At 38.1% G+C, this 13,311-nt stretch overlaps 1 protein-coding gene across 2 annotated transcripts; it reads right to left on the bottom strand.

The window, feature by feature from the left end:
* Positions 1–1,181: 1,181 nt before the first annotated feature.
* Positions 1,182–12,287, bottom strand: LOC102922857 (killer cell lectin-like receptor subfamily E member 1). 2 transcript variants are annotated; one of them, XM_015989737.3, is made up of 8 exons: positions 12,037–12,287; positions 11,588–11,648; positions 8,200–8,399; positions 5,691–5,795; positions 5,175–5,213; positions 4,370–4,515; positions 3,183–3,283; positions 1,182–1,427 (listed from the first exon to the last, which is right to left on the bottom strand). In XM_015989737.3, exons 2-8 carry the CDS (start codon positions 11,599–11,601, stop codon positions 1,307–1,309), a joined length of 726 nt encoding a protein of 241 aa, XP_015845223.1. In that variant the 5' UTR covers positions 11,602–11,648; positions 12,037–12,287; the 3' UTR covers positions 1,182–1,306. The 2 variants fall into 2 exon arrangements, with proteins under 2 accessions (XP_015845223.1, XP_076424174.1); XM_076568059.1 differs by lacking the exon at positions 11,588–11,648.
* Between the last annotated feature and the right edge of the window lie 1,024 nt (positions 12,288–13,311).

Here is a 13,311-nt window from a genome sequence, read left to right as displayed (position 1 = left end):
AGGGGTAGAATTGTGATGGCCACTCAAATAAAACATGGACCAGCTTAGGAAAACAAAAGTACTTGACATCACTCTTTGCCTGAACATGCACACTGCACACACTATCAACAATAAGTCTCAAAATATCACACTAAGGGAACATGTTTTATATAGGGGAGTACATGCTATGTTTATCAATATTTTTTTTACAAAGAAAAGGAAAGGCTTAGTTAGATACTGCAAAGAAATAGAGCAGCAATTTGCTCTGGGAAATGGTTAGGGATTTACTGAAATGGACTTATTTAAGGATTTCATAATATTATGTATTTGACCAGTAGTTACAGAATCATTGAGTACTATGTTAAGATTTGTGAGTTTATATATATATATATATATATATATATATATATATATATATACATATATCTTCAAAGAAAGAATTGTAAACAGATTATGAAACTAGTCATTGGTAAGCATGCTCTAAAACTATGAGGGAACTGTCTTGACATAGAGAAACCATTCTGAAAGCCATAAATTTTAAGATGTGTCAATGAATCAGTAGTGAGAGGGGAGATGGATACATTTGTGATAGTGAGATAAAGAGCAAAATGTTAGTAGTAAAGTCTGCAGGTTGTCCTCAGTATTGCAGCAATCACCAAAACTTCTAAAATGGCTGAATTAAAATAAATGCTTAATAACTATCTAGTTCTAGTATTTTTAAAAACTGTGTAAGATACAAAGAAAAGAAATGAAAATTTGGCTATTTCAGTTTTTAAATCAAATTACAAGAAAACCTGACTTAAACTTTTGCCCCTAATTGGTTGTCTTGAAGAATTAGATAGTAAAGTTAATTGGACAATGTATTGATAGCTAATTCCAAAATTTTTAAAATTATCGCTCTTGTGTGGTCAGACAACTCATTTTTTTACTATAATATCTCTGTTTTCAGCTAACAATACATTTTGACACTTTGTGGAACACACACACACACACACACACACACACACACAGATGAATATGTTGAGCAGAGAACTTTACATAGGTCAAGCTTTTAAGTGTCTAACCTGAATGGTTTAACCTGAACTCATAGGCTTTATCTCATTATTTCATTCAGAAACCATTTATCATAGTGTCTTCTAAAATGCATGCAATATGCAATAAATATGTTAGCAGAAACATTGACAAAGAATGATACTGGAATGGATTTGAATAGAATTTATTCAAGCAAAGGCAAACATTTGCAAGGTTTTCTCCAGAAAATAAGCACCCAAGGAAAAACATTTGATAAGAAATGTTTCATTTTCATATCTTCTGTGACCTCGTAGAATTAAATATGGTACTTCTTGCAAATATATGCCAATTTATTTGTACATTTTTCAGCCAAATAAGCTCCTTTTGATTTATAAGATGCACAGAAGTATTGCATATTAGTATCAAGATCATAAAACCTAAAATGAAAGAAATTCCACTGTTATCAAGAAATTACATGTCATTCAACTCCCCATGAGACTACAAAACTGTTACCCTTCATATAAAATTTAAAAAATTCAATCTATGTGATTTCCATAACCCATAATTCATATTGGTAAAATGTTAGTAAACTGCAAAGTTACCAAACCAGTATGAAATTGTAAATATTAATTAATATTTCAACTAAGAAGAAAGAGTCGATGGGAAAGGAATGTCAATTTATTGTCAGGTTAAAATGATAAATTTTTTAAAATATGAGCCTGTGAATAGGGCTGAGAGGTGTAACTCAGTGAGGGAGCATGATGCTGGCAAGATCGGGGCCCTGCATTAGATCCATAATTTTAAAAAAATAGAGCAAAACAGACTGTGGATAACTCACCTAATTAAAAGTTTCCAGTGGTATAAATATACACTTAGGCACTATAGTGTTTAGTCTCATGGTGAGTGGAATATTAAAGCCCTGGAGGACATTAATGACATATTGAAGATGATATTAATCCTATATAATGCAGTCATTGGTCTGACAGGCCAGGGGACAGAATGCTGAACTAAGGAGGGTTGTTCTTGAGACTTACAACTAAAGAACTTTGTGTTAAATGAAGGTATGTCAACTTATCTTCAGTCAGATAGGAGTTGCCTGATCATCTAGTTAATGATATCATTTCCTGAATGTTGGTCTCTCTTCTGGTAAACTGCTAGGAAAGCTCCTTCCTGATGGGGAGGGGAAGTGGTGGATTCAAATCAGGAAATAAGGTGTCAAGACAAGTGCGTGAGGATAATGTTCATCTGCCAGGGAAACGTGTTTAGGTTCAGCTCTAGGAGCATCTCCCCCTGCTGGCATTTTTTATGAAGTGATGGGTAAACAGAGGACTATAAACACTGTTTGCTATTGGTTTTGTTACTCAGTTCTTGCAGTGTTTTAAAAGTTAAGTAGAGAATAAAAGCAACTGTTGAAGTAAAGCAAAACAAACACCAGTGAGCTTTGCCTCCCCAAAAGTTTCTAGTTTGCCTGGCGTTCAATATGCATTTGTTTCTGCTGCTTCTTTCCAGAATGAGGAAAATGTGCCACATGTCTGTCCCACTTTCAGATCTCATAGACAAATCATGCTTGGATCCACAGATTCACACTGGAGAGAAGGTTTGTCTTGGGGTGAGTCAGATCTCTAGTCAACTGAAAATTAGTGCTGGGATAGAATAGATCTCCTTGGTGCTTTTAGAACAGTGTGCAAATACTTTTGCATTAGGGGAGCAAGAGTGCAGAGTGTTTATTATGCTACCTCAAATCCTTACCTCCAGTGTTCAGAATCTGTTTGGAGGTGGAGTCCTTAAGAAAGAAGTGAATTAAAATGAGGTTTTAGGGTGAGCCCCAGTGCAACTTGGCATCTTCAGAAGTGGAATTGGTGAAAGGACAGAGAAAGGAGGGCTAGCTCTAAGCTGAGGAGGGCTTCGGACCTGCTGACATATTAGGCTAAGACTTCTAGCTGGGAAACTATAAAAAGAAAATAAAAAAGCCTTTTGTTTATGCCACACAGTTTCTTTAGTTTATTGGAGAAGTTCCTAAGAAAATTTTCAGTGGAAACTCGATGAAAGAATAAAGTAATGCATCTTTCTTCTGAACATGGATGGGTATAAAAGACTGTCTCCTCAGTTCTATAATGCTGCTGAAATTGTACCCAGAACCCTTCATTCACACCATAACTAAATTAAACTCCTGATTCAGTGTGGATACTTACATCTCATAGGGTAGAACAGAATGGTTTTCCCACCGCCACTTTCTCACAGTTTCATCATAGTAAATTCCAACCCAAAAGAAAGACTTCAAACTGAAAAAATCCTGAAAGTGAGAAAACACAAACACATAAGATTCCCATCATTATCTTTTCATCAGCGCTATGGAAGTGCCTTTGAAAGGGTCAACTCCCTCTGTATATATTTATTCTGTGTCTGAAGTCTGCAGCCTCTCTAAATGATGCTGTATTATGAGACAGACCTCAGCAATGAAAAGTAAAAATTTTCTGCTCCCATTGGAGATTCAAAAATAAACAAATTGAGTAAAAGTTAAGAAAAATAAATTAAAAAGTAAAAAAAACTAAGTGAGTAAAAGGATAGTGTTGGTTTGAGATGAAAGAAAATGAGGATATTTTTAAAAGCGTCTGCATAGTTTTCTTGGAGACTAACTTTACTCTGGTACCTTCATATATATAATGAAGAGACCCTCTACTGGGGAAACACACAGTAGACAATTTAACTTGATGCTGACATAATTGCCAGAGTTAGAAAAAATTTATTTACATTGTCACTTGGTATTCTAGACCAAGATGCCTGTGCCATCTTTGTGTTGGACTATGCAGGGTTGTTTTGTTTTGTTTTTCCTATCTCTCTGGCTGAGATATTACTGAAAACAAGTTTCCCTCTGAATTCATTACACACGTGTCTATCTATCTGTCTGTCTATTTATTTATTGGTAGTGCTGAGGATTGAACTTTAGGCCCTACATGTATGAGAACTGTTTTATCACTGAGTTACATGCTTCAACCCCGTATAGTCTTTTTTTTTTTAGGGGGGGCTTGTTAAGTTGTCCAGGCTTTCTTTCAACTCACTCTGTAGCCTTGAATATTTAATGCTCTAGCTTTGGATTCCCAAGAAGATGGGATTACAGGCCGATGCCACCAGGCCCAGCTTCAATATATTTTTCATGAATGAAATTCCAAATATTATTTTACTCTCTCTCTCTTTTTCACACAATACATATATCTACCCTATATTTTGCACATAAAAACTGAAACAAAAGATAAAACAGTTTCATCCTTCAGCCATTGATCTAGTGCTAAATTTAAGCAAGTGTGACTGGTAGTCAGTTTAACCCAGTTAATCCCTTTGGGGATCTCATACCTTGTGACTCACATTTGCAGCAACTTACCATCTCCTCTTTGCTTATCCTTATGAGAGTGGAATTGAGAGACAAGCAGGCACGCTGACTCTCTCTCCAACTTAGCATTTCCTTGGAGAAGTAATAACAATTGCATCTGAACCAGACCCAGTTCTCTGGACAGGGATAATGAGGTCCTAGGGAAGGAGTGTCTGTCACTCTACTGAAGAGGTCATAGACTCTGATGTTGCTTTTCACTTGTTTAAAACACAGAGCATGCACACTTAATATACTGTAACAATATTCTATAAAGACAACTAAAATGGTTGTAATAAATCTGTGAAATGGAAACACATATTTTTGGCTCTATTTTTATCTGAACTTTCAGACCTTTTCTACTTCATAGAACATACATCTGCTGAGGCCTATCCATCCTCATTGCTGAACTGTTAGTTTGCCTAAGTCTACTGCACTTGGAGTGGAAACACCCCTTTACATAATCATTGGATTCTGCTTTTTGTTGAGAAGTTGCTCTTTCAAAATTTGTTCTCACATTAATCCTATTCCCACACAAAACCACGGAATCTTGCAAGATTGTTTATGCTGTATACAGAGCATACAAAATAGCATCTATTGTATACAACAATAGAAATATTTTGTTACAGTTTGTTATACAAAAACCTCTGTTCCATATTAATGTTAGTTGTTAAATTTCTGGGACCATGTCAAATCTTTTCTTAGTTATGCTGAAGTATCTTGCTTTTGAAGACTGTCTACTATTCATGGAGTTAATACAGACAATGAAATTGTTTTCCTGATTGAATCTGCCCACAAAGGCTAGGAAACAAGCACTTACCTCTTTGCTGGATCATGGAACATGTTCTTTCAGAAGATACTACAAAAATGTCCACATAATAATTAGTGCTTTATTTTATTTTATTTTATTTTATTTTCAGTTTTTTATATACAGGGTTTCTCTGAGTCCCTTTGGGGCCTGTCCTGCAACTGTAGACCAGCTTTAAACCAGGCTGGCCTTGAACTCACAGAGATCCACCTGCCTCTGCCTCCCAAGTGCTGGCATTAAAGGCATGCACCGTGACCGCCTGGATCTTTCTTTTATTTTGACACATCAACAAACTTAATAAAAACCTCTGTTCTAGAATAATGATAAGCAATGCTAGAGAAAATGTTTAAAAGGAAGTCTTGTTTTATTTTGGTTGCTGTTTTCTAGTGATGGTACTCAGGAGCCAACCCAATATCTCACACATAGCAGACAAGCACTCCAGCTGTGCCCACAGGTAAGGAGGAACTTTGGTAAGTTGCTGCAAGTCTGCCCCAAAGGAGAAAAGGGAGAAGCACTCGGAACACTCACAGTGTGTCGTGGAAACGCTCACTGCTATGGCTACAGCCATCAGGAGAAGGCATATGGCACCAAGCACACTAGAGATGAGCCTCCATGGAGAAGGTGAGAAATTCTCTGAGAAAGAGAAACCAAAGAGAGATCAAAAGCAGCTGGCAGTGGGAGTGAGGTGATGGAACAGACAGGGTTGTGCCATGGGCTGCTTTCATCATAAGAGCATCCCAATGCTCATTTACTTCTGATTCTCATAGCAAGTCTGTTAAATATTTTTCACCCAAGGGTTAAAGCAAATAATGACATGTTAGCAAAAATTCCTGAACAACAGAAATATATGTACTTACTAAAGATCACAGGACAAACTAATGTGCCTGAGATATTCCATGGAACTAGTTTCAATGTCCTTAATTTAAAACAGAGTTCAGTAGTCAGTGTAGGAAACACAAATACCACAGTTGAAAAATAAGCCAAAAATATCAGTGAATAATTCACAGTTTGTATAATACAGGAACTGAAGTAAAAAGCTTTTTATGTAGCATTTATGGCTGAAATAATCAATTAATAGAACTGAGCCTGTAATTCCTATATTTGGTCTCCAAACCCTACTCTCTATCACCCTCTTAATCCTAAAGAGGTTGTATGGGGAGAACTAAAAAAGAATACAATTTGAAACCTAAATGGGAAAAGATTGGTCTAGCTCTGAATTCTTCCCTGTAAAGGTGATTGCATCCTGAATTGGGAAGCCAGAGGAGCATCATTTGATCAGTCTTTTTCCCTTCCATATTTCATGACTCTTTTCTTTAATCTAATGAACATATGTCATGGTTGACAGTGCAAAAATGAGACTTAGTAATGGAGCTCAGAATGAGGGGTGGCCCCACTGCCAGCATTTCCCACTTTACCTGGCTGGTTAGCACAGGCTAACCATGGATTCTACCTTCTCTCTGCAGGCAAATGGCTTGGGGCCAATTTACATCCATGACAGACTCTAACCTCACCTTGATCTGCAGTGCCATACTTCAGTGCCCTCTTACTCTTGGTCAGCTTCCCACATCTATTCTTTTGTTTTGTTTTGCTTTGCTGCCAATATTCTATTCCAAATACTAACTGCTGACTGGATGCAATTTCCCGTTAGGAAAAATCAACAAAAATCAACAGACTCCAAGTGAACGTTCTATAGAAGCAAATGTCAGAGGCTTATGCTTCATTGCAATGGGCTTTTGTTTTCTTTTCATTTGGGGCTTAGTTTTCAGATTACCTGAATTGCTATGCAAAACTTAATTCACATTCTACTTTCTCTGCTTTAACAGTATCCTTCACTGGGAATATCCCTGTCTTTAAAGAAATAAGGTAGGACTGAATGAAGGGGGCATTATGGTTCCCAGCACTTAGCCACTCAAGCTCAGATATATGTATTAGAATATATATATGTGTGTGTGTGTGTGTGTGTGTGTGTGTGTGTGTGTGTGTGTGTGTATGAATCTGTGAATTGCTTCTGCAAATTCCTAAACTCCCTTCTTTTATCTAACCTTGGATCTTCCAGATATTTAGGTCTGGAAAAGACAAGCCTGTGAAAATCAGAGGAAAATTCCACAACCTATAACTACATTAACTACAAGAAACCTTAACAAAAATTTATCTTTGTTGATATCCAACTTGTTTGGAATTCCAAGTCTGAAGGAAATACATTCATCTTTTGTTTGTTTCAGGATATAATGAGAATAAAAACTCGAGTCTCCACTACACATTACCCTTGTCCAGAAACCCACCAGCTCAACTAAATTCTCAGTACCTAGAACAAGACTCCCAAACCCAGTGCCCTGGAGAGCTACACCCTGTAATTATTTTACACTTTAGTTCCTAAAACGTTGTAGCCAGAGAATTCAGTTCCAACCTTTTTCACTTGTCAAAAGTTGATTTTTCCATTCAAGGCTCAAACAGCTCTCACTTAGTGAAATGTCTAAACTATCCATATTACTCTTTAAATTGTTATGGTATTGACCACTTGGTCTTTCTTGTGATATAGATTAAAGTGATACTTCATTTTAACTTATGTATTTCTGTGGGAACCCAGCTGGGAGATCAGCTCTCACATTTTCCAATGGGGTACTCTTGAGGAGAGAGAGATAAGAGATATTAGAGGGATAGAGGGGAGAGAAACAGATAGAAACTCAGGATAGGCTCGGGAGGGCCTGGATCACTATCCACCAGCCCCTCCTGTCTCTTCTATTTATAGGAATGCCAAGGGGTGGAGCAAAAGATCTCCCCCTAGCTCAGCCAAATGTAGACACTTTCAATCACCTTGTAACCATGCACGTGGTCAAGCAAACCTCTAATCCAGCCCTGCTGGGTCAAGCAAGCTCAGATCTCACTAGGAAGCCTTTGTAGGTCTCCACATATTTCTAACTAAATTCAGGAAGAAACCTTTTTGCCACTTTTTGTATCTCACTAGTACTTAACAAACCTTAATCTTAACCTTAATTTTTCAACAATCTCTCCTTATTCATAAAATACAATATCATACCTTCACCAGAGATGTCTTCTGCTGTGTTTTCATGCTTCTTACTACGTTTTTGGTATTTTTGCCTCTGCTCAATGAATGACAATTCAGTTGAATGAAATGTATTCTTAATATTGTTCTTTGCTTTGCACTTCTGTTGGGAGTTCACATTTAGGGTAGAATGAGTTATAGGCTCTTCATTCATCTTCATAAAGAGAAAAAAGCTGTGTGGGAGAGAATGCAATATCAGCATTTATTAATTTTTGGAAGAATATTTTAGTAAAAATGAATAAAGCAATAATTCTAAAAGATTTTGTGCTGAGGAATAGACATGCCCATAAGCTTTTATGAATGTATGTTTCCGACTGTAAAGCTTAAAATATATGTAAACACAGTACCAAAAACTTACAAGTAAATGAAATAAAATAACTTTAGAGGGGTTCAAAGTCATCTTTTATTTTCTAAAATGTTGTGATCCTGATGCTCTAACCCAGCACTTTCCACGCTATATAAGTGCTTTACCAGTGGGCTACATTCCAGCCCTTGGTTTTGTAAGACAGAGTCTCATTACACAATATTAGACAGGCCTTGAACTTCTAATTCTCCTGCCTTTATTTCCAAAGAGGTGGTTTCCAGGCATATGACTGGCCAAATTAGTTCTTAAATAAAAGTAACTAGGTTGGCTACATAGTTCATTAGTACAGTGCCTGCTTAGCATGTATGGGGTACTAAATTTAATTGTAGTATCACAAACGAAGAAAGGAAGAAAAGAAGTAACTCTTGTCTTTAATATAAACTGAAAAATAATTCAAACATCCAGGAGGCAGAGGCAGGCAGATTCCTGAATTTGAAGCCAGCACCTGGTCTACATAGCAAGTTCTAGACCAGCCAGTGCTACATAGTGAAACTCAAAAACAAGTCAGCAAACAAACAAACAAACAATCAAAAACCAATGCCAAAACTCAGGTCCAAGTGATCAAAAACATCAATGTAAATCAAGTTACACTGAACCTCTTGGAAGAGAAAGTAGGAAATAGCTTAGAATACATTGGCACAGGAGACAACTTCCAGGATAGAACACCAATAGCACACACACAAAACTCCATAGCAAAACTGAAGAGCTTCTGCAAGGCAAAGGACACTGTCAACAGGACGAAATGGCAGCCTACGGAATAGGAAAAGATTTTCACCAACCCCACATCTGACAGAGGGTTGATTTCCAAAACATACAAAGAACTGAAGAAACTAGACATCAAAAAGCAAATAACACAATTTAAAAATGGGGTACAGATATAATTAGAGAATTCTCAACACAAAAATCTCAAATGGCAGAGAAACACCTAAAGAAATGTTTAACATCCTTAGCCATCAGAGAAATGCAAATCAAAACAACTCTGAGATTTCATCTTATGCCTGTCAGAATGGATAAGATCAAAACCACAGATGACAGCTAATTCTGACCAGGATGTGGAGCAAAGGGAACCTTCCTCAATTGCTGGTCAGAGTGCAAACTTGTACAGCCACTTTGGAAATCAGTATGATGGTTTCTCAGAAAATTGGAAATGGATCTACCTCAAGACCCAGCTATACCACTCTGGAGCATATACCCAAAGGATGCTCAATCATACCACAAGGACACTTGCTCAGCTATGTTCATAGAAGCATTATTCACAATAGCCAGAACCTGGAAAAAACCTAGATGTCCCTCAACTGAGGAATGGATGAAGAAAATGTAGTACATTTACACAATGGGAGTATTCTTCTGTTGAGAATTCTCTGTTTAGGTCAGTACCCCATTTTTAATTGGATTATTTTGTTCCTTATTGTCTAATTTCTTGAGTTCTTTATATATTTTAGAGATCAACCCTTTGTTGGATGTGGGGTTGATGAAGATCTTTTCCTATAATTGTAAAGTAATGGATAACCATGCTGCAATCCATTGACCCATAGAGGTTAGATAATAGGAGGGCCCAAGGTAAGACCATGGATCTCCCTGGGAAGAAGAAATAAAAGGTATCTCCTGGTTGGGCTGGGGGAGGGTGGGCATGGGAACTTGAGGGATCATGCTAGGGGGTGGGCAAAGGGGACAGTAATGAGAGAGATGACTGGAAAGGTGGGGGGCTTTACAGAGTTGGGTAGAAGCCTGATGCAAGGGAAACATCCATGAATCTACAAGGATGGCCCTAGCTAAGACTCCTGACAGCAGTAGATGCATAGCCTGAACTGGACAACCCCTGTGATTGGATTGGTGACTACCCCAGTTGTCATCGGAGAGCCTTCATCCAGTGACTGATGGAGGCAGATTCAGAGACCCACGGCCAAACACTGGTTCAGCTCAGGGAGCTCTGCTGAGATGGAGAAGGGGTTGTAGGAAACTGGGGGGGGGGTCCAAAACATCACAGGAAAACCCACAGAAATCATAGCCTGGCTCATGGGGACTCACAGAGTCTGAACCAACAACCAGGGAGCCTACATGGGACCAACATAAGCCTTCTGCATATATGTGACAGATGTGTAGCTTCGTCTATATGTGGGAGTCCCTGCAATGGGAACAGGGACAGTCTCTTGTACTTTGACTGACTCTTGGTAATCTATTTCTCATGCTGGATTGCCTTGCCCAACCTGAATACAGGGGGAGGTGCTTGGTCTTATGGCAGCTTGATATGCCACGCTTTGCTGAAGCCCATGGGAGGCCAGCCCCTTTCTGAGCTATTATGGAGGAAAAGCAGACTGAGGGGGGACAGAGGGGAGCGGGGAGAGAGTGAGAGAAGAGGGGTGAAGGGGGGTTGCATTGGGGATGTAAAATAAATTAATTAATTAAAAATGAAAGAAAAATGCATCCACAAAAAAGATAAAAATAGCTTGTGAAAATTCTTTAAAATCTGTATTGATACTCTAGGAATGTGATTCATCAAATGAACCAATTATTGAACCTGAGAAAAGTCAGTTATAACTCTAGAATGAGCTAATCTTCAAAGTTTCTGGACCCAACCTCCTCTAAGACCACTGATGCTCACACAATGAAATCCAGGCAATGCACCAAGTGATTTTCTGCTTATGTGCCTAGAACTCTAGCATTATAGAGCCTGTAATTAGAGTATGGGGCTAAGATATGCTTTTCACTGTTTCCTCTTGTGTGGCTATGAATGACTCTTTAATACTACCATTGTATCAAATCAGTATTTAAGCAAGTCCATACCCCATTGATTCAGTCCATGAAAAACAAACAAACAGAAACAGTCAATACATACCAAATATCAAAATATCTAAAGCCTAAAATGAGAAAATGTCATTGCATGCTATCTCCTAATTGTGGTACTCTGCAGAAGAGCTGGCAAACACTGACCAGACCACAGTCACTTGTTTGTGACTCAGATTTCCAGAAAAGATTCATTGTGAAAAATTACCATACCTGAAAGTTACCATACAGAGCTGGAGTTGATGGTGTCCTTAGTTTGATCTGCCATGAATTTCTGTAGATTTGGGAATAATGAGTCAAACAAAATGAAACCTTGCTTTCTTATGTACTCTGGCTAATTTTGTTTTCATTAAAATTGCCTTAATCGAGGCTGGAGAGATGGCTCAGTAGTTAAGAATACTGGCTGCTTTTCCGGAGGACTTGAGTTCAATTCCCAGAACACACATGGTGGCTCATAATCCTCTGCATTTCCTGACCCAAGCTATGTCATGCTATCTTGTAGTCACCTGGGGCACCAGGTATGCACATGCATGAAGGTATGATACCCATATTTATAAAAAAAAAAAAAACTACAAACATGCCTTAAAAGGGAGTTATTTCCCCAAGAACAAATTATATTAGCTATATGTTTCAAAACTTCAACCAGAAGTAGTTAAACATACCTGAAGCAAGGAGGAAATCCCAGGAACGTATGCTAAAACTTTAATATGATGTAATCAGCAGAGTTGGGAGCAGGATATGTGAGAGAGAACTGGAAGCCTGGGAGAAAGCGTGTTACTTGTTCACATTTCACAGTCCCAACAGCAAAGTCCTCACTGATGTTTTTCATTTCCCTTTAGCACCCACAAGATGGGTGAAAGCACAGCTTAGAACTCAGGTGAGACCATGCATTCATTCCCAGCCACAGCAGGTTGTGCTCTTACAAAAAACAGGAAAACATTGATGAGATCAAACATACCTTTCCCATAAGTATATTTTCACCAAAATTTTGTCATATCTACCTCTCTGGAGGCACAGTTTAAACTCAATTGAGTCATAATGGCATGAAAAACATGTGTGTGTGTGTGTGTGTGTGTGTGTGTGTGTGTGTGTGTGTGTGTGTGTGTAGTAACCTTCCTTTGAAGTTAACTAAATTTTAGACAGTTTTCTCCCAGACTAAAGCTCACTGACATTCATGATTTTAAAAACATATACATTTGAAGACTTGCTTATGAATTCTTTCTATATCCCTTTGAGATATAAATCTTCTGCCTGTTTCCAGATGTATACCCTAGGAATGTCTCTGTCAAAGACTTGGAAGCCATTCCATTAGGATTCAGTCATTAAGAAATAAAAAGGGCCTCTGCCTAACTTCAGCACACACTGGGAAAGCAGACATCTAAGCCATTAGCTGACCTCCTCCATAATGCCCTCTGGGATTTTCCCATTAGTTCACATTGGCTATCTCTGTTGCTTCTGCTTTTTACTTCAGAAGAACTGCACCCCATTTCCCCCTATGTCAATCACCTTGAACAAGTTTTTTGCCCATCTAATTCTTTCCAGTATAAATTTTCCCTGACTGTATATACATGTATACTCTTTGCAGAAGCTCTGTCCCATGCTTTGCATCTTTTTTGTAACATTGAAAGTTAAGTGATTGAGTGAAAGGAAAACAAGTAAAAGAAAAAAGGAAAAAAATAAAAACTTTAGTGATTGTTAATCTTTCCAGTCCAGACTTTCAGAATCACTAAGTCTCTTAAATATCCTAGTAATGAGAAGTCCAGACAGACAACAGAGTGGCAGGGATTTGAAGAGTTCTGGCCCCAACACAGCCACCAATAGGCAGTATGGTGGGGACCCTAAGGAAGAATCAGGTTCCCCTGAGCTGTGGTCTGGTGGAAGTCTAATATCTTCCTATTGCCCTTATCCTGGGTCCCTTTTCATGTCCCTAAGAGTCA

This window comes from Peromyscus maniculatus, chromosome 3 (genome assembly GCF_049852395.1).
Source record: "Peromyscus maniculatus bairdii isolate BWxNUB_F1_BW_parent chromosome 3, HU_Pman_BW_mat_3.1, whole genome shotgun sequence".
Taxonomy (NCBI): domain Eukaryota; kingdom Metazoa; phylum Chordata; class Mammalia; order Rodentia; family Cricetidae; genus Peromyscus; species Peromyscus maniculatus.
Note: the sequence above shows the minus strand (reverse complement) of the source record. Positions and strands in the feature narration are given on the sequence as shown.

Excerpts from the sequence above, each read along its gene's own strand:
- LOC102922857 (XM_015989737.3), bottom strand. Across the intron at positions 5,214-5,690 it reads GAGCGTTTCCACGACACACT|TATCTTCTGAAAGAACATGT; the intron begins GTGAGTGTTCCG and ends ACATTTTTGTAG. Across the intron at positions 4,516-5,174 it reads TTCCATGATCCAGCAAAGAG|GACCTCATTATCCCTGTCCA; the intron begins GTAAGTGCTTGT and ends CTCCTTCCCTAG.